Here is a 20,158-nt window from a genome sequence, read left to right as displayed (position 1 = left end):
AGACAGATCTTACGAATTGACCCCTTCTGTCCATCAATCTGAGTGCACGGAGCCATCTTGTGCCAGTGTGAGCTCCTGTGCAGCAAAATAGGTACTGTGCTGCTGGAGCCTCGCCTCACGCGGTCCAGAAGTCTCACGAGTAAATTCTCGCTCAATTCCTGGCCAATCCGGAGACGAGGGCTGGTTGTAGACAACATACTAGAGGGTCCCCTCTATTAGTGTATCTAAAACCTGGCACCTTCCCCGGTCGCTCTGTGGGTGTGTGCTCAGACTATGTGTGGGCGTCGCTCAGCCTTGGATTCAGCTTACTCACCAGCACATGTAGTCTATGAGTAGTGCCTCGCTTCATGGTCTTTCTTCATGGTGGATGATAGATATGGGTTGCTACTATCTTTTTAACAATGCTTTCACTTGTCTCGACGACAGCAGCTATTAGGTCTCTGGCTCGCTATAAGGGGCATCGTTATTTGTTCTCGGTCGCTGCTTCCCCTGTGAGTAAGCAGATCTTCTCTCGCCACCTCTCCAGCTCCACTGGCTGGGCCCCTCGATGTCCGTCTGGCTGTGGTTCTGGGTCAGCGCTCTACAGTCGCGGTCACCTGGATCTCATGGCGGGCCGGCTGGTGGGTGAGGCAGGGTTGGTGGGGCGGTGAGGCCGGAGGGGCTCCTGGTGGGGACCGGGTGGGGCGGTGTTCGTATGTGCCCTGGATCCGGTGGACTGGGGTGATCATAGCTGTGGTGACTGGGGGCTATCCATCTGTGACTCACCCCTCTGTGGGCTCGTGGTCTGTGAGTGCCTCCACCCAGACAACGCCTCAGGAGCCGTGCACACCGGGACAGAGAGGATGACCAAGGGAGTCAGGCAGCCCTACCATGAGGGTGCACAGCAGCCAGCCTGAGCTGTAGGGTCTGCTCGAGCGATGTAGTGGCAGACGACTCCCTCTGACAGCAGCCCTGGTGACTGCACTGGTCTGCTCTCGAGACTGAGTGACAGTGCACACAGATGGACCTGAGTGCAGGAGGACCATCCACACACGGACAGACTGTGCATGACCCAGAGAGGACTGGAGTCTGCTCGGGACACGCTGACTGTGCCCCGTACGAGAGCCCCAGGCAACCACCCGAGCACCCGAGAGGCAGTGACAGACACGGGCACCAGAGATCCCCGGCCAGACACATTACTGTGCTCATCCACAGGGGCATCAGAGGGCCAGGTGAAGTCACCCTCACAACCAAGGGCCTGATAGGAAGCCAGAGGACTCAAACACTACAGCACAGCAGGCCCAAGGGAGGCACACTCCAGGCAGGCGAGCAGTGGCAGAGCCCTGACAGCTGCCAGCCCCCCATGACACCCAGGCAGGCACGACCCACCGAAGACTCCGCTGGCCTCGACTACTTCCACCGATGACCCGAGGGGGCAGCAGCCAGAGGAGCGAGGAGGCCTTTGGATGCCACAAGAGGCCCGGCTGTCCGGCAGGCTATGGAGGACAGGTGACCTCTGAGCACCACAAAGGCACAGAGCCGACCATCAGAGTGATGCCCGGTCACAGAGACGACCACGAGCACCCTCCACTGCACTCTGAGGGGCTGTCAATCATCCCACTGCCTCTCATAGCAGACCTCCTTGGGGGCAGTGCAGTGGGTGACCCGGCTCGTGCAGGAGGGTGCACACCCCTCAGTATAGGGTGCCCCGGCTCTCCCCGAGGGGTCATCAGAGCCACGAGGAGGTGTCAAGGTCCTGATAGATCACATCGGGAGCTCCCGAGGGCACAGCAGGTGATGTTGGGTGACCCTCAGCGTACTCCTCTCTGATGGTAGAGCATCCTGAGACCAAGGAGGACTCACCCCTGCCTATGAACAACACACAGCGCTCCACAACAAGGATCTACCAGGAGCAGCACAGCTGGCCACGGGGACAGTGCAGCCACCAGTGCCCCACCGTGCCAGTCTTCTGGGCCATCACACTAGAGGCATGACAGAACCCCATCCCATCCACAGGGTTGTCCATACCCCTGCTGGCCCGAGGTGAACTACCGTCGAGGCACTGGACAGGGCATGCCAGGAGGCTCAGCAGACCCGCACAGAGCATCAAGATGGGCTGCGATGGTCTGCCTCACCCCTCACGCACCAGCCAGACAGAGCAGCAGTACTACTTGAGACATGCAGGGGCCAAGGGAGGCACTCAGTCAAGGGACACGACACGATCGTCGGTGCCTCTGTCTCGGGAGTGCAACGAAGGCTGGAGATCAGACACAACCACCTTGGCAAACAGAGTGGGGATCACCCACCACCTCAATGGTCCACCGGACCCAGGGGCACATAGAGACACCGCCCCCGGTCCCCTCCGGCCTCACCGCCCCACCAACCCCGCCTCACCCACCAGCCGGCCCACTGTGAGACCTAGGTGACTGGACTGTGGGAGCGTTGCCCGGGACACAGCCGGACGGACACCGAGGGGCCCAGCCAGTGAGAGAGCCTGGTGGCAGCCCCCGACAGACGGGGCATCTAAAAAAGACAGCGACCCGAGCTTCACCCACCAGGACGGCAGACCAAGGAGAGGCGCCACGGGTAGAGCAGAGAGTCTGCGAAAAGGCCAGGGCCCTGGACGCGCACACTCAAATCGAGTACATGCCCGCGAAGTGGCAGAGGGGCGCACCAAGCTCTGGATGCGCTAATAGAGAGGAATCCCTAGCATGTTATCCACAACCAGCCCTCGTCTCCAGACGGCCAGGACATGGGTGAGGCTTACCCGTGGGACGTCTGGACGCACCAGCAGCCGGGGCCTAGTAGCATAATCTACATAATCCATATACAGCAACGCGTTTACTACCTAAGTACATCTACGCCTTGCCCCTGCAGATGAACCACCAGCAGAGGAAGCCGACGAGGCCGCCGACAACAACGATGACAGCGACGGAGATCCCCGCTATGGCGCCTGTGCTAAGGCCGCTCTTGTTCGTGTTCCCGCCGTTGTTATCGTTACCACCATCGTTAGTGACATCTGTCTTGACGTAGCAGGTGACAGGACCGCCATTGCCACCAGTTGGAGGGGCACAGCTTACGCAATTTGGGACACCAACAATATGGCTACCATCATTGGGATCATTGGTGTCGCACTTCACACATTTTGCTCCGGCAAGATAGTATCCCGGAAGGCACGTTTTGCATGCCTCCTTGTTTGCTACCTCACATGTTTTACAACCAGATGCACATGCTGGACAAGATCCAGTGCTAGCTTCTGGTTGTTGTCCATTAGCACAATTCGTACATTTTCCATTCTGAGCATTGCTACATAGGTTGCTGCCTGGGTATGCAGCCGACTGATAGCATCCGCCAGATTGCAAGAAGTATGTGGTTGTACACGCTTTGCATGTTCCATCATTGTTATCATTTGGCATGCATCCAGTTACTGCCCTTGTCGTTGTCGACACACAGACGCCGTCCACCGGGGCGAACCCTGCCTTGCACCTGCTGCAGTACTTCGAGCCCCCAACGACGGCCGTGCACTGGCCAGCCTCGCAGTTCTCTGCGTACCTTCCCGTGCACTCTGGGATGCATGTGCCGGTGGCTCCAGTATTGCTTTTGCTCAATACAAGCCCAGGATAACAAGCTGTACAGGAGGCTTCACTATCACCATCACATTCTGCACAAGAATTATGGCAATTAGTACATATCCCGCTGACATCACGAGTTCCTGCAGGACAGCCCTCCATACACATGTTCTTTAAGGGGCTTAGGCTTTTACCTCCAGTACACTCTTCACACATATTCTCTTCATTACACTTTATACAATCCTGTATATCACATAGTACACACTTCGTTCCGTCGGCGTTGGGTTGATTAGTACCTGCTATACAAGCAGAGCACGTGATGAGAATTGTACCTTCAGGATTATCCTTCAAAGCACACGTTTTGCAGTCTGCTATCCCTTCTGAGCATTTCTTACACATTTTTCCATTAGTAGGATCGTCAGCATCATCAGTGAAGTGGGAGTTATCATTACATCCACTTTTATCAACACATGTATTAGAGTCCTCGGTTTCGCCCTTTTTTAGATATGGCTTGTTAGCGGTTGCCTTGCACTTCGTGCATTTTCCTGCTCCTGCATCGCATTTAGCACAGTTATTGTCCTGGCATGCTGTGCATGCTGCCCCATTGCTGTCAACAAAGAACCCCTCAAGACATGACTCACATACGGCAACCTTGTCTTGGCGAGCAGCACCAGCACTGGCTGGCGGCTGACACGTAGCACAGTTCAGAATTCCTTTATACGTATTTCCACCATCCACAACTCCAGTTGCATCATTGCATGCAATACAAGAGTCCTTATTGTTAGCTGCACTTGGGTTTTTAAAATAGCCAACTACGCAACCCTCACAAACGCCAGGAGTTTTTGATGACACACGACCAGCAGCTGCGGCATCGGCGCAAATAAGGCGTCCAACGTCCCCGCCAATTGCATAGCATCCGTTCTTATGGAGGAAGTAAGCCCCGTCGCATTGCCCACATGTCTTTTCTGTTGTTATTTCAGCTCCAGCATCAGTCTTACATCCAGCAGTTGTGACAGTAGCATCCCCCTTTGGTGTGCATACTCCGTTGATAGGAACGTCTCCTTCAGCTTTGCATTCTGTACAGATCTCAGTATCACTTGTACTTATTTTTACACACTGCGTACATTTAGCAATTTGGGCATCCGATTGACAAGCTGCCGTAAGAGCGCTCAGCACGAAGTAGAAAGCTACCAATAACATTGAAGCCCTTCTTAGCTTATTATATGGACAAGAATAAGATATCCAAAGCTAAAGCACTCTACCTGATCATACTATATCAGATAATCTCAAGAGTCCATCTCCTATGATACCTTTGTTTGAGAGATGCAAATTAGTGGGTAGTAAATGTGTCTATTGTATAAGCCATCCCTAGGGACCCTTTGGGCCTGGGCAAGCGGCCTCCAAGGAAATTCATCCTCGTGCAGCACGCAGGGAGGCAGAAACTCAAAAATAATCTGCTGGACCGCCTCACACACCTGCTTCTCCCCTGCCCTTCAGACAATGAAAGGACGCCCTGAGTGTCCCCGCTGTGCCACAGATTTGCTGCTGGCTCCTCTCCTAACGCCCTTGTGTCCCCGAGGTGTTGGCCCCTGCGCCTTCCCTGCGCGGATCGGGTCCCTGCGAACCCCCATTCACCGGCACTCTCTTCTCAGTCCTTGCAGCATTCTCCTTCATCAGATTATGTTTGCGGCTTCTGACTGTTGTAGGAGAGCTGGACTCAAAGACGAGCTCCCGTGAGATTCTAGCAGAAGGTTACGGTGGTCGCTAAGGTCCATGGAAGATGTGAATCGGTGTAGATTAGCCCGTGAGACGCTTTGGTTTGTTGAGCGTGGACGGCGCTATTCTTCGCTTTTTGTAATGGATATTTTAAGATACCTCACCGCACGACAAAGACTCAATTGGAGCTCAGGAAACGCAGGCCAACACTTCTACATTTGGACAAGGAGGAAGCACTGCCCAAACCGCGTTGTCTCCTAAGCTAAGAAACCAGGACTCCCATTACCCCTTTTGGATCATCCTGGTGCTGTCCATTGTAGCGGTAGTAGAACCACGATTGCTTGCAGTGCCTGAATCTGTTGGTATGAACGACAAAGAGTTTCTTGTGGTGGGCTACTTCGGCAGAAAAAACTTAGGCCTGTCGTGTCGCTCCGCCAGCTATTAATCAGACCCGTAATCAGCGTCCCTGTGGTCTCAGGTAAGGTACTAGGGTAGTCGGATCTCTATCTGCTGTCAGGAAGTCGAGCAGCGTCTGATTGTCACCGTTAGTCCAACTTATGGTTGGCCCTAGGTAAACAGATCGATTGATACAAGCATCTTATCTCTGGACTCACGAACCATACCATACGAGGAATTGCACCACTACAGCCCAACATACTTCTCTGATGCGTAATGCGAAAAGCAGACCTCATTGCATAGCTGTAGGAGTCTGATAATACCCGACTGGGGCATTATATTTTATGTGGTCTCCAGGGTAGTTTCACTAAAGGCCGGAGCACCGCTATACATAGACTGGTATGAAAGGTGGGATCCAGCAGCATACACCTTGAGTTGGGAGTTCCATAAGCATGCGTCTCTGATACAACTCGCCAAGAATCTTGTAGGAAGCTGGCCTAGGTCAGTGACTGGAAGATCTTCAATGGGCAGACGACTATTTTGGTCTACCAGTCGCTTATCCCCCTTGTCGTGAAGGATATCTGCTAATGTCTAGTGCTGCGGACTGGGTAGCCCTTGTTCATCTGTAAGACTCGACTGGTGTACGTTGTAGACGACTGACGAGACTGATATCATCCTCCATCAGGTGGCTCTGGGTGAGTAGGCGAATTCTGTAGTTGATCAGTTATTTTAAGAAAGGCTGCACTTATGAAGCCATAACTACAACTTGCATTCGACAGACAAAGGTGCCCTTGGGCTGTGGTACTCCATACAGGTTCCTCGGGATGTGTGGTACCTCAGCGTAGTCTCCAAGAGGGTAGCCCTGCCTAGTTGAGCCTCGCAGACCCAAGCACAGTACAGTACCTTTTCAAGTTTATAGAGTCAAGCGCATCTCAGACAACGAGGACAGAAGGAGACCCAGAGGCGCTAGCTGGGCTGCTCCGATCCCTGCTGTCCGGGGAATCAGCAGGGCCGCAGGATAACAGGGCCCCATTTCACACCCCCGCTCAAGGAGGCCATGGCTTGGTGGAAGTACGCGCCACGGTCACTGTTAGCTACCCGCTAACGAGGTACTAGCGCGCTTGAAGACCTCCCGGAATGGCCTTTCTCGGTTTGCTAGCCATGAGCTGGGTCCTCGCGCCAGCGGATTGGATGAGAAACAGCAGTAGTATTGCCCAGACAATGAGCCGAGAAGGCTGATGCTGACTACGTATCTCTCACACTGAGCATACCCATTATGCAGCGTAAGGGATTTGACGTCCTAGGTGACTAGGTGAATCTAAAGTGCTCGTCAGTAACGATATGCATGCAGGCTCCAGACAGGGCTCTGAGAAAATGTTAAAGAGCACAAGACCTGCTGGACTATATAGGGCACACAATGAATGCCTACGCGGTAAACAGATTGACCCTTTTCCTTGGTAGACAGAACTCTGGTCTGCAGTAGTCACCTACATGATGCGTGCCTTTGCAGGACCGATGAAGGCACCCACTGATCTGGAAAGGTCATCAGCAGTGGTCGTACGAGATAGACAAGCAGAGGATGAGAGCGGATTACATCCTCATGGGGATGAGCAATCTAAACTACACAACGCGTGCGCCAATCTTTGGCCGAAACAGAGATGCACTGTAGGACATCACGCAATCCAAGAGACACTTTGGCGATTCATCTGTTGTGGGAGGACGCAAGTGAGACATTTGTGGACAGCAACCACGCCGACTGGTACCGGCCTGTACAGTATGCCTCTACAATAGATCTTCGCCTGTATATGGAGAGAAAGTGAATTTCCCCAGCTTCAGACGAGACTGGCTCCCAATAAATATTACGCCGCTACAAATGCACAAAATCAAAAAGTAGCCTCCGATCTATTTATAGGCCTTGCAATCTTTCTATGTTCGGAGGCCAGAAAGGCATTACAAGTGTCCTCGTTGCAATCCAGATCTATAACTAGACTCTCTAGCGATGATCTTACCTCCCTGGTCTGTTGGTCGCCTCTACCTTTTCTGTGCGAACCATCTCTCCAGGAGCCGCCGTGCACAGATAGTCTTTTGCACACCCAAGTAGCACCCTCCTCCGTTGAGACGTGCAGCTAAGGACTAGTCACTGTAGAGTGGGTGCACTCAGAGGCCAACCTCCTTGCTGCAATTTCCAACATAGCAGTGAGCATGCACGCAAGCACATAAGCACGCAGAGATCGTGCCGCGGTCTAGACCTGACATCACGCCAGGCGCACAACAGTTGATGTACAGGGTTCTATTTCTAGCCCTATACGCAGGTCCATGTCTCACTCTGAAAGGCAGTGGAGCGTTTCATGGCATTGTTCTGGATATACAGTTATTACTATAGTTGGTGGAGAAGCAGGCACGAAGACCGAAGGCTTACCTGGAAGAGTCTCTGGCGCGATTAACTGCTACTCTCTACTGATGGCAGACAGCTTAGCTATCATAGTATCCACGCTACCTACCAGAGCTACATATGACCATGCATGCATCACCAGAGAAGCAAGTGCAATACCTGTTCAATCTGTTGGACAGACACAGCCTCTCATCACAGCAAACACGGTGGCAAGCGGGTCGCCAATGCAGGCCAGTTGAGATGCCCGGCTTAGTGCCGCTGTATACACCTAGAAGTTGCGGTACACTTCCACGAACACAATGCACTGCCTGTACACCCAGTTGCCTCCTTTTGTGCTATTCACAGGTCTTAACGCCTCACAAGCCGAAGCTAGTACAGGACGTCCCCAGGTTACTCCCCTAAGAAGCCAAGGCTGGCACGGCTGGTATCGTGCATGATGCGCTCTCCTAAGAGGCAGTGGGCGCTATCGTCCCTTTGGATTTTTTGGTGTCAGACAATCGGCCCCGTGGTGAGTTTATTCTTCGCAGCTTCCGTCCTACATATCGAGCCTGGCATCTGGCTGCTCAGGCCGCGGATGAGGAGGACGGTGCAGAGTGTCAGTCGCTGGGCCGCTTTCTATTCGCACATTGTCCTGAGAAACAAATAGGACAGTACAGCTTCCTCTTCTACTCTGGATGTGATGCAACCTAGCCGAGGCATATGCCCTTCCAAGGAGTGATCGGGTAGCGCCTGGAGTCGTTCATAATGGGACACTCGCCGTCTCCTAGCTCTGCCCCCTCCTCGGCTACCAGGAGATGCTGGTTTGTATACATGTCCACGGAGCACTGCATAGCGATAACAAGACGGCGCCATCATCCCTCGAGCCTCCTCGGCTTGTCCGGCAGCGTGCTTCCCGGAGTCCAGTGTGGACTTACCAGATGCATCGATACAGCTGTGGATACCTTACAGCATCGCACCTGACCAGCTCGACGTGCATCCTTTCCCATCTAGAGAGCAGCCCAGCCATGCACAGGAGCTCTTAGCTCCTATCCAGGGCCTGGTTCAATGCTCAGCTGGCTCGATGCCCTGCTGCACCTTGTTGGATGCCGCGTTGAAGCCATCGATCCGGCGATTGCCTTAGGCTCACCGCCTCACATTGCGCTGCCATAGAGTACTAGTCCTCAGGTCGCCCGTAGCCCGTTACGAGAGCTGTGATGCATGATCGCACACAGAGTGCCTGACTTATTATACAGTTGTCCACTGATGTGCCCTGACACTTGCTGATGAGGACGCGTCACTACAACCACGCAAGTATTTACACGTCATAGAGGCTCTCATGCTATGTAATATAGAACCTTCCTGCCTGGCACGGGCTCCATGATACTAAGGCCCTAGAAGAGCGCCCTGGGCGCCTTCAGTCCTATTTGGAGAGGAGACGTGGTACGAGAGGGTTGGTCGCTTCCAAGTGCTGCCTAGGCTAGTTGGAAGACCGCATGAAGACCTCTCATCACATGACCAGCGTGGTGTTCTGCTCCCTACCATAGATATAAGAGCTAACCCGCTGAGTCCACATTGAGGCAGAGCACCACCCACTAGTGTGGGCGAGACTTATAACTGTGCTCGTACATGTACACGTTGCTCGACCGGTTGGTTTCCATGCCCCCTCGCTCTGCTCCTTCGCTGTGCAATTGCTCCAATCGAGGCTACCAAAGCGTGGATCCAGTAGCCACTATGCCCGTTGTACCGACAACGACAGCATGCCGCTTGCTGTAGGCGCTATCTACATCTAAGTATGTCCTCTGCCGTTGTGCTGCCGCTGGTATGCTATACGATCTATATAATGCTTCATGCTTCAGCGACCACTGGGAGTGTTGTCCCCGTGCCATCTTGATATCGAGTCCGATAATTGCCTGACAGAGCTCCCGGCTTGTGTGACCCTATATGGTAGTCTTGATGGGCACATACATGTGTAATAGTTATGCTGCAAGATCCAATAACAGCCACTGGCCACTTCATATTGATGTGAGATACTAGACAGAAGCAGAGGTGGAAAGTCCCAGAGGAGCCATATCATTAGATCCACATATACAGAGAGGCTCATCTGTCACTCTACGAGGACAGGGCCCTATGCAGAGCATCAGCAAGCAATGTCACGGATAATACCCTGACTGTGTAGCCGCAAGGTGGCCGATGATGAAGTACTGTTACATCTATCACAGCAATGGACGGATTGGTAGGTCAGGCAATGATGGTCTATCCTGCGATGGGCTGGCATGAGATTGTGTATAATTAGGGGTCACTTCCTTGTTATGTTTGCTATCGAAAGCCAGCTCATGAGATGGACAACCTTGGAGTGGTCAGCCCCCACGTTCTCCCAGACATCAAAACTGTGAGGGTCTCTGTGAGTTCTCATGTTCTCGTTTAGTCACGCTGACTTGTCCTCAGAAACAGTCATAACTGTTGGGCCTGTTCGGATGCCATTCCCCTGCAGGCCTTGGTGCTTTGAACACGGCTTCCAGGCTGCATGTGTGCGTTGATGGACACCAGGTACGTCACTCGCTCCCTATTTTCTAAGCCTGCTATGACAAGGGTAGCCTTCATCAGCTTGAATTAGCTACGCCCCTGGCGTCTCACCCCGGGAGTCACAGGACTCAGACAGTTGTCTTATCTACACTATGGTTGCCATAATGACGGGTATATGATCACAGCCCTGATGGGATCCTCTTCGCTGTCCTTAGCAGACCTCCAACTCTTCAATGGGGCAGATACGGGGTACCATCTGTCGACACCTCCAACGAAGGTAACAGACGCAGTGCTTTCGATACCAATGATGGATCCACAAGAGGGAGTAGATCTTCCGCATGCCTCTGCCAGGAAGTGGCACTGGCGTGGGTCAAACGTACTGTCCCTGAGATGTCCTTGAGAGCCAAGACCCCCGCTGACAATGGGTAAGACTTGCGCCATTGGGCGACTCTGTAGGGAGGCTCCAGGAGTTCTTAGAAGCAGCACCCGTGCAGTGAGGCTTCGGGAACCATCCAAGTAGCACTATCCAAGGACCACTTCCCCGAGAGAACAGAGGGTTGGGGGACCGACTCCCGAAGGGCGCTCTTGCAGTCTACTGGACAGCAGAGAGGGCCAGAAAGCCACAGCAGCCTCCGGATCCACAGCTCTCCTATCATAGAGACACTGAGATGGTCAGAGCACGCCCCTCAAGAAGGACAGGAAGTAACATAGTGGCACAGCGCTGATGCTCACGGGATATGGTTGACGAACACCTGGCCTTTGATAGATACGAGGTGTGCGCTGAGAGCAAGGTGTCTGGATTGGGACGGTTATACCTCTCCAGAGAGGATACATGAGGCGTCGTCGTAGATGGGTATATGCCTGAAGGAGACACACAGGGCGGTGGCTGCTCTGCTGGCAACAGAGGGCAATCCGAAGCATGCAGGCCTTATACAAAGAAACGTGCATTCTGAAGAACTTATCGACGCTAAGAAACGAGCCAGTTCTCTGCATCACCCAGCAGAGGAGTACAAGAGCTGCTACTTCCTCTTCAAGCTTTCCCACTCAACTTAGACTTCCCTGACTTCCGATTACCACATGAACTACTGAGAGTGCTAACTGTTCTTCCAATCCACAATAGCTGCGAAACGATGGCAAACTTCGTTTGAGTGCAGTACTAAGCAGCGTAATATATGCAAAGACAGCTCTTAGCAGTCAATATAAGATATCATTCTGGTAACGGCAATCACCCTCGAATCAGCCACTCAGTGGAGATAGGGGTCTAATAAGATACAGTTGGGTCATAGACAGGCAGTGGGTGTAGAGCTATTGTGGACAGACATCGCCCCTAAGAACGCTAGAGGGGAGCTCCCATCAGTCAATGTGTTTCCAGAGCCATGTCTCTAGTGGAGCATGGCCTCCAACAGTAAGATTTTGCAGGTGTCACCTGTAGTAATTCTGAGTGTTTTATGGGGTGAAGCAGCTTATCCACAGACCTCACAAGACCGGGGCTGCCCATATAGCTACTAAGGTAAGAGAGTGTGATTGCACGGAGCAGCGCTATGTCTGCTCCTCCATCACTTAGCGGCCAGAGGACTGCTCTCAGGCTGCGCCTCTGCTCATAAGTGTGCGAGGGTTCCTCTAGCGATTGTCTCGTTGGCTAGTTAACTATGGCTGCCATGGCGACATAGATCAATAGTGCATGCGTTGCGTTACATTTTGCTAGAGCAGATGGAGGCATGACAGATCAACCCAGAAACGTCTTCTCACGTCGCACGAAAATGTGGATCTACACACTAGGGGTGCATTCTCATAAACAACTTCCTCTGCTATGATCCAGAGCTATCAGGCGAGCAGTGACGCTTCAGAGCCATCTGCCTCCTCTATGCGAGAGTTACCCGATAGACAAGAGTCGCTGCCAGAAGGTGTGCTTTGTAGCAGACAGAGTATCTCGTGTCTCAAGCCTGTCTGGCCGTACTAGGAAACGAAGCCATGCCGCTAAGCCTCAGTGGATCAGAAAGCACTCCGCAGCCAGTGTGACTCTTGTGATGTTGGCTTCTGAAGCTATGGAGGAGCCCTTGGCCTCGTGGTCTTTGCACTATGGGTCCACTTAGTTGGCCGTCTTACTCAGATGAGTAGAATGCGGTGCCTTCTGCAAGTTCTTATACTGCGAGTTCACGCTAGGATCCATTAGTATCTAGTTAGTTTGATAGGACTCTGCCCTTATCTCCACAAGTTTGTTACTGCAGATAACTCACTGTATTGACTCTATGGTGATCGCAAGTATTCCAAAGCTGGGAAGCCCTCTGTTAGAGCTACCGGTCCCGGCCTTCATTAAGCCCGCGATTGCCTCATCAAAGCCTCCACACACTACGAAGCAGGCTTCTGCCCGTCTGCTGTGTACATATAGTCTGCATTAAACTTTGTGTGTCAGAGCCTGCGTTGGAGGGTGCGATTCTACATAGACTAGCCAACGGCTTGCCAATTAGGTGTCCGCCCTCATCCATCCGGATCGATGGGTCTGTTTGTGGCTATGCCTGAGTCTGTTCTCTGCCGCCGCGTCCTCTCGAGCTGTGGATATCCTCTGTCCTCGAAGTGGTGCTACTTCAAGCTGTCACATGTAGGTGGGGGCTCCTGCAGCCAGTGGAGTCAGCGTCTTCTAGGCCTGGCATGCACCAGGGCCTCCAGAAGCGGCGACCTCCATCTGCCATGGCTAGTAAATGCCTTCCATAGAGCTTATGCGGTGACATGGACTTCCAAGCCGTAACGCCTAGGGTTGCGGATGGATGCAAGCGATTGCTCCAGAGAGCCATCGTGACTGCTTTCAGGGAAACGAAGACAGAAAGCAGGAGCAGCAGACTGCAGAGCAGCACGTAGGCACGGGGCTGGATCGCCCTCACTCTTCTACACTAAACTGGATCGTCTCTCTAAAAGACTCAGAGAGACGCAGCAGTGTCTCCGCGACTGTAAAGCAACTCTGGTCAATTACCAGGCTCGTAAGAGAAACATGTAGCCAGACGCCGTAGCTGCTGTCTGAGCAAATCCCTCATGCAAGTGCCATGCAAAGAACTTCCCTGCTTGTTCATCATCTGAAGTCAGGGAATCGAGGTTCGGACGTCATACCATTCTGATGACAAAAGAAGAACCTCATGCTTCCTCCTCCAAGGCGATAGAGAAGGCGACTGAAAGCCTGCAGCTGGCAATGGCGCCGATCACTTGCCACGCTCATCGGGATGGACTCACCATGTGACCTATGTGAATCCCTCGACAAGAGATGGGATCCTTGGGGTGTCTGGCTGACAGAAGCGAACGAGTCCTGGCTGCCCACAACCAGCCAGAGGAAGGGGAGGTCCTAGAAGGCGCTGCGAGAAGCACAGCAGCTTCCAAGAGGATAGGCAAACCTTCTTCTTCTCCCACGGGGATCTAGGACATCCGGCTCTCGGGTCTCGGAAGGTGAGCGGGAGGTCTGCCCAGAGCGATGGCTCACATGGAAAACCTGTTCGGACAGCAGTTGACAAACTAACCTCGAAGTAAATCATGTTTACATTCGTATGCAGATCCGCGCCGTCGACTTACCAATACCGACACCTTGCGGGCAGCGGGCTAGAGCTGGATGCTGGAGTTGACGTTGGACGCCTGGCTCAGCAGGGGCACGTCGGCGTGGAGCGAGACGCTGGAGTCCGCCTGCCGCCTGAGCTTGGACCTAGAAGAGCTGGAAGACTTGGAGCCTTTCTGCGGGACGCGCTCCCTCAGTGGGCCGCCTCTCCTGGGCCGTATCACGAACCACCAGACAAGGAAGCCGGCCACCGCAACGAGGACGAGGAGGACGACGACCACGATCGCAGCCGTCGTGCCGGCAGACGATTTTTTAGATGGAGCAGGGACTCCGCAGACGAAGTCGCTTGTGAGAGAGAAGCCCTCGTTGCACACGCAGCTGGGAGTCACGCCGTTCTCAGACACGCACCTGCCGTTGCCCCCGCAGATCGTCACGGTGCCGTCGGTGCCGCGCTGGACGCACTGGCTGCTGACGCAGAGCCCCCCGGAGACGGTCTCGTAGCCGCTTCTGCAGCTGCACGAGCCTCCGTCGGAGAGCTGGCAGTCGCCATTCCCCCCGCAGAGCGCCCCACCGGAGACGCAGGCCGATGGGTAGCAGAGGGTCCCGTGGGGGGTCCAGCCCTGGCTGCAGCTGCAGGTAGCAGAGGATCCCTCGCCGGAGCATGTGCCACCGCCGTTGCAGACCTTCCCGTCCTTGAGACACCTTGTGGGGATGCAGTCTTTGTCGACCAGAGTATAGTAACTTGCACACAGGCAGCCGTAGGTGTCGCCGGTCTTCTCGCAGGCGCCGAAGCCGCTGCAGAGCTTGTTGTCCGACGAGACGCAGCTGCTGTGCACGCAGCCGTTCTGGCCGTCGAGGCTCTGGAAGCCGGAGGAGTTGCAGTTGCACTTTTTAGTGTCTTCACTGCATGTTCCACCGCCATCGCAGACCTCGGCCAGGATGCTCTCGTGCGCCCCGAAGCATTCTTTGACAAAGCACTGGCCGGTCTTCTTGTCTGTGCGGTATCTGCTGCTGTCGCACCTGCACAGTCCCGTGCCGGCGACAGGGCCCTCTACGCATGTCCCGCGCCCCCTGCATATCATACTGGGGTCATCGGTGCTACCACTCGGCATGCACGCCGCGTAGACACATACGCTCGCTCCGACGGGGACCGTGTTGGGGTTGCAGCTGCACTGCTCGGTGGCCCCGCTGTAGCTGCACCAGCCCATGCCGTAGCACGTCTTCTCCGCGTGGTCGTACGGGTCCACCCAGACGCACCTGGACCTTCTGCACGTCCCGGTGGCGCTGTCGGTGACGAAGCTCGAGTTGACGCAGATGCAGCTGAAGCTACTGCCGCCGAACTGGCAGCTGCCCAGGCTGGCGCCGTCCTCTACGCCGCAATTCCCGTCCTCCGGGCAGCTGCTGCGGTAGCACCGCCTGTTCGTGTGCTCCTTGTAGCCGGCCGCGCAGGTCTCGCACCTCTCGCCAGCATACTCCGTGCCGCACTTGCATGTCTTCTCGTCCACCGAGCAGGTCCCCCGCCCGCTGCAGACCGCGGCCGTGTCTGTCTCCGAGACGACGCATGCCTGCGGGATGCAGAGGTAGGTCCCGATCACGCCCCTGACCGTCTTGTATCCCTCCTCGCACTTGCACGCGTAGGTGACGCCGTCGCCCGTCCTGCACTTTCCGTGGCCGTAGCACTCGATGCTCTGGTACGCGCTCCCGGGCAGGGCGTCGCTGACGCAGTCCCGCTTCATGCACTGCCCCGACGTGAGCTGAACGACGTCGGGCCTGCTCTTGCAGCTGCAGTAGGAGCTCGTCTGCTGGTTGGTGCTGATCACGCAGGTCCCGAAGTGGCTTCCGCCGCACATCGTCTTCGCGTCCTGACCGTCGAGGGTCCCAACCGCGAATACGCAGGACTTTGGCAGGCAGAACCCGTCGACCTCCTCGTATCCCTCGGGGGGAGACGTCACGCATTTGCAGGCGTAATCTCGACGGTCGCCGTGGGACGCTATCTTCGTGCACACCCCGACGGCCTCGCTCCCGCACACCGACTCGGCAACCCCTCCACTGTCATTCGTGGCGTTGATGAAGCAGTTGATCCCGACGCAGGCGTTGCCAAACAGCTTCGTTCCCAGGTTGCAGATGCAGCCGCTCGGCCCGCACCTGCCGGAGCCCCCGCAGATCACCGGTACCTCCTGGTCCTTGCTAGAGATGCACGCGTCCAGAATGCACGTCTCCCTCAGCTCCCCGCTTGCGTCTCTAAGAGTGTGCAGCTGAGCTCCACCGCTGCACTCGCACCTCTTGTCCTTCAGCAGAGACCCACCGCCACCATTGCCGCACGTGCCCAGCCCGTTGCACTCGATGGCGGGGTCGCCTGCCGACGGCCTGTACATGCACCTGCTCGGGACGCACTTGGCCTTGTTCCCGTGCTCGCTCCGCTCCTCGCTCAGCTCGTAGCCCTCGGAGCAGACGCAGCCGTACAGGCTATCGCTGCCCCTCACGCACGAGGCCAGGGCGTCGCCGCCGCAGTACTCGCCATTCACCACGCAGCGCTGATGGACGCAGAGCCCGCCGACAGATGTGTACGGGAAGCTGCAGGCGCAGAAGTACGCGGCCCCGTCTGCGCTCTGAACGCAGCTGCCCACGGACCCGTCGTAGACCTTGCACTCAACGTATTTAAGCTCTCCGTTGTGGATCACCTTCCCGGCGCACCCGGGATGAGTGCAGTAGCCCCCGAAGGCCTCCAGACCAGCTTCGCACTCGCAGCCATATCGGCCGGTCAGCTGGTTGTACGCGCAGACCCCCTTCCCGGAGCAGACGTGGGGGCTGAGGTCCAACCTCTTTGTGTCGGCCGTCACACCCACGGGCAGGCAGTCATAGCTGTAGCACATGTCGTCGATCTTGAGGAAGCCCGGGTTGCAGACGCAGGACCCGCTGCCGCTCAGGAAGCCCGCCCCGGGGCCGCCGCAAAGCCCCCTTGCTCGGTGGGTCGTGGGGCTGGCGCTCTTGCTCCTCAGGATGCACGTCCTGTTGTACGTGAGGTAGTCGCCCTGGGGGCAATCGCACTGCCAGGCCGCGTCCCGGCCGACGGTGCAGTGGAGCGCAAGGCTAGATGGCGCTGCGCAGTACTCGGGCGCCTCTGGGCCGGCCAGCGTTTTGTTGAGCTTGCACGCCTCGGTGACGCACGCCTTCAGGCCCTCGTTCCAAGTGGCACTGGGGCCGCAGTCGCACCTGTACGTGTCACCCTCTTTGATGCAGTCGCCGGTCCCGCCGCAGTAGTCGTACCACATCCTGCTGGCGCCAGTTCCGTGGTAGCAGTTGTCGTGCATACATGTCTTTCTATAGCCCTCTTCTGCCCCGAAGTGGACAAGCTTAAAGCCCTCTGGGCAACCATTGCACGTCTCAACAGACACAGATCCCTCGTTCTGTGTATTGCACGTTACCACGCCTTCCTGCAAGTTGTCTGTCAGTCCCTGCAGGAATCCGCAGTAAAACCTCCTGGTCCTGTCTACCTTGCTGACATGCACGCACCCGGGCCTCGCAAGGAAGGTGCCATTGTAGGCGGAGACGGTCCCGGAGTCGGGGTCCTTGGGGGTGCACGTGGCAAACGGGTCGCTCGGGTCGCCGAACTTCGTGTATTGGCCGTGGTCGTCGCAGACCCTGGGAGTGGTGGCTCGCGATCCGGGCTGGGGTGCCACAATGCACTTGGTTGGGACGCACTCGCCCTCGATCTCCTGGGCGACAGAGGCCTTGCAGGTCTCGCACTTGGACCCCTCGTAGATCGACGAGCACCTGCAGGTCATCGTGGGAGGATCCGAGGTGTCGATGCTAACGTGGCCGTGGCCGCTGCAGATTCGGTCGCCGTCCATCAAGGCTGTTAGGATGCAGCGCCCCGGGGCGACGTACGTGTATTCAGAACTACAGGTGCACTTTATGTCTTGTGGGTCGTCCGTTTTGCACGTGCCGTGTCCCGAGCAGACTTTCCCCAGCTCCTCGTCCATGCACGCGGGGGACGTGCACTCTCCGCTGACGGCAATGAGCATGTCCGGGCAGCGGCAATGGTACTCGCCGTCGGACTTGACGCATGTTCCTCCGTTCTTGCATGATTCCTGGTTGTTTGAGGTGAGGCACCCCACTGGAACGCACTTGTCGCCTACCTGAGCGGATTTCCCAGGAGTGCAAGTATCACAGAGGTCGCCCGTGGCAAGCCCTCGGCAGTCGCACTTATAGCCAGCGCCGTCACGCACACAGGCGCCCACTCCGCCACAGATCTCAGTAGCAGCGCTGTCTGTGCACGCGGGATATGTGCAAAACTGACCGACCGGGACTGCATTAGAATCGCAAACGCACTTGAAGGTACCGGGGCTATCTTTATCCGTGCACTCTCCAAAGCCCCCGCAGACGACCGGGGACCCGTCGATCGTGGCCACGCACTCCGTCCTGACGCACTTGTGCCCAACGCGTGTGTAGCCATCATTGCACTTGCAGCGATAGTGATATGATTCGCGATCGAGGCCCACGTCGAGGGTGCACGTTCCCTGGCCTGAGCACACGACGCCATCCGAGTCCTGGCAGGCCCGCGCATTGCACGTAGGGAGGGCATCAGACGAAGAGCTTCCCGCAGCGATCGCGTTGGCGTCGTCGCACGACTGGCAGAGGCCCCCGCGGTAGATCGGGTAGCAGTCGCACGCGTAGTCGTCAGCATCCATCCCTGCTAGCCCGGGGTCCTTCAGGAGGCAGCGGCCGCGGCCGTTGCAAGGGGCCTTCGTTGCCTCCTGGTCTGAGTAATCGCCGGTGTTGAAGCAGCCCCTCGGCAGGCACTCGCCCTCGTAGGACACGAAGCCAGCAGGACAGGGGTCGCACGAGTACGCCCCTGCGTAGTAGGTGCACTTGCTCGACCCTGTGCACTCCGTCCCGTTCACGAGGCAGGCGTAGTTGACGGCCCTGTCCGCGGGTGTCTGCCCACTGGTAGTTATCTTGCGGAACCCCGCGCGGGGGGCGTCACACGCAGCCCCCACCCAGCCCCGCCTGCACTGGCAGAAGTGTGCTCCGTCCCCGTAGGCGCAGTCTCCGTTAACACATGCAGGTCCTGTCCCGCACGCCTCGGCGAGACATGCAGCGGCACACAGGAGAATCAGCATGCGGTGATTTTAAGGCCGGGCCAGTCATGTGCCAGTATGTTGCAAACATAAGAAGGGCAATCCATGGGGCAGTCGCTTGCGCACAAGAGCGGACCGCCGCTGAGCCGTCCTCAGACGCCGCGTATAGCGGGATCAAATCGATCCGCCACAAGGCCGAGTCTGCCTGCACACGCCGAGATGCCCTCCTCCGGGGACGCGCTGCGCCAGTCCGCGCGGGAGAGGGCGCCGTGGGGCGGGGCCCGGGGTGGAGCGCAGACCCTCGGGCGGCAGGGCGCCGGTCGGATCGCCAGCCTTTTCAAAAAGCCCCCCGGAGGCGCGGTGTCCGCCAGACCCGGGCCAGTCCGGCCGCGTGTCTGCCGCCCAGGTCTGCGTCTCGCCTCTGCAGAGGAGCCCGACGGCAGCCGCGGCGGTGCCCGCGATGGCCCCAGTGAAAAGGCCAGAGCCACTCTTCTTGGTATTGGAAAACACGCACGTCTGCCCGTCCGGCGAGGGCTTGTTTGATGATGAGCAGGTAAGGCATCTCTGGTCGAGGCTCGTCTTTTAGAATTACAAGCGTGTGTGATAGTCCGAGAATCTAGACGTCAAAGACACTACTCATGCCCCAAGAATGGCCCTAGGGTCAGGCCTGGATCTTCTTCCATACTGATGCCTCAGTTTCCATATCCTCTTTGAAGCTTGGAGTCTATGAAAACGGTGCTCTTCTGCTCTCGCTGATAAGAATATTTTGAGCTTAAGACATTATTGGATAGCATTAGAAACGAGCCAGGGCCAGTTCTTATTACGTAGAAATTGGTAGGAGCAGAGAAGGGTTCCACCGGAAATGCGCCCGACAATATTATGAGGTAAAGACTAGCTTGTGGCTTTCTTCGGTCTGATCTCCCCGATGCTTTACTACAGAACACGGCGAACAATGCAAGTGCGCAGCTGCTTCTCGCCAGGATCAGTG

At 56.1% G+C, this 20,158-nt stretch overlaps 2 protein-coding genes across 2 annotated transcripts; both read right to left on the bottom strand.

The window, feature by feature from the left end:
* Positions 1 to 2,837: 2,837 nt before the first annotated feature.
* GL50803_00d113304 (VSP) lies at positions 2,838 to 4,748 on the bottom strand (the record flags this gene model as incomplete). Its single annotated transcript, XM_038046446.1, has 1 exon — positions 2,838 to 4,748. One exon carries the CDS (start codon positions 4,746 to 4,748, stop codon positions 2,838 to 2,840), a length of 1,911 nt encoding a protein of 636 aa, XP_037902126.1.
* Positions 4,749 to 14,136: 9,388 nt separating this feature from the next.
* On the bottom strand, positions 14,137 to 19,212 carry GL50803_0060030 (High cysteine membrane protein EGF-like; the record flags this gene model as incomplete). The annotated part of the gene is made up of 1 exon (XM_038046187.1): positions 14,137 to 19,212. The coding sequence occupies one exon, from the start codon at positions 19,210 to 19,212 to the stop codon at positions 14,137 to 14,139; it is 5,076 nt and encodes a 1,691-aa protein (XP_037902125.1).
* Between the last annotated feature and the right edge of the window lie 946 nt (positions 19,213 to 20,158).

Source organism: Giardia intestinalis, chromosome 5 (assembly GCF_000002435.2).
Source record: "Giardia intestinalis strain WB C6 chromosome 5, whole genome shotgun sequence".
Lineage (NCBI taxonomy): Eukaryota > Fornicata > Diplomonadida > Hexamitidae > Giardia > Giardia duodenalis.
This window is presented reverse-complemented; position numbering and strand designations above follow the sequence as displayed.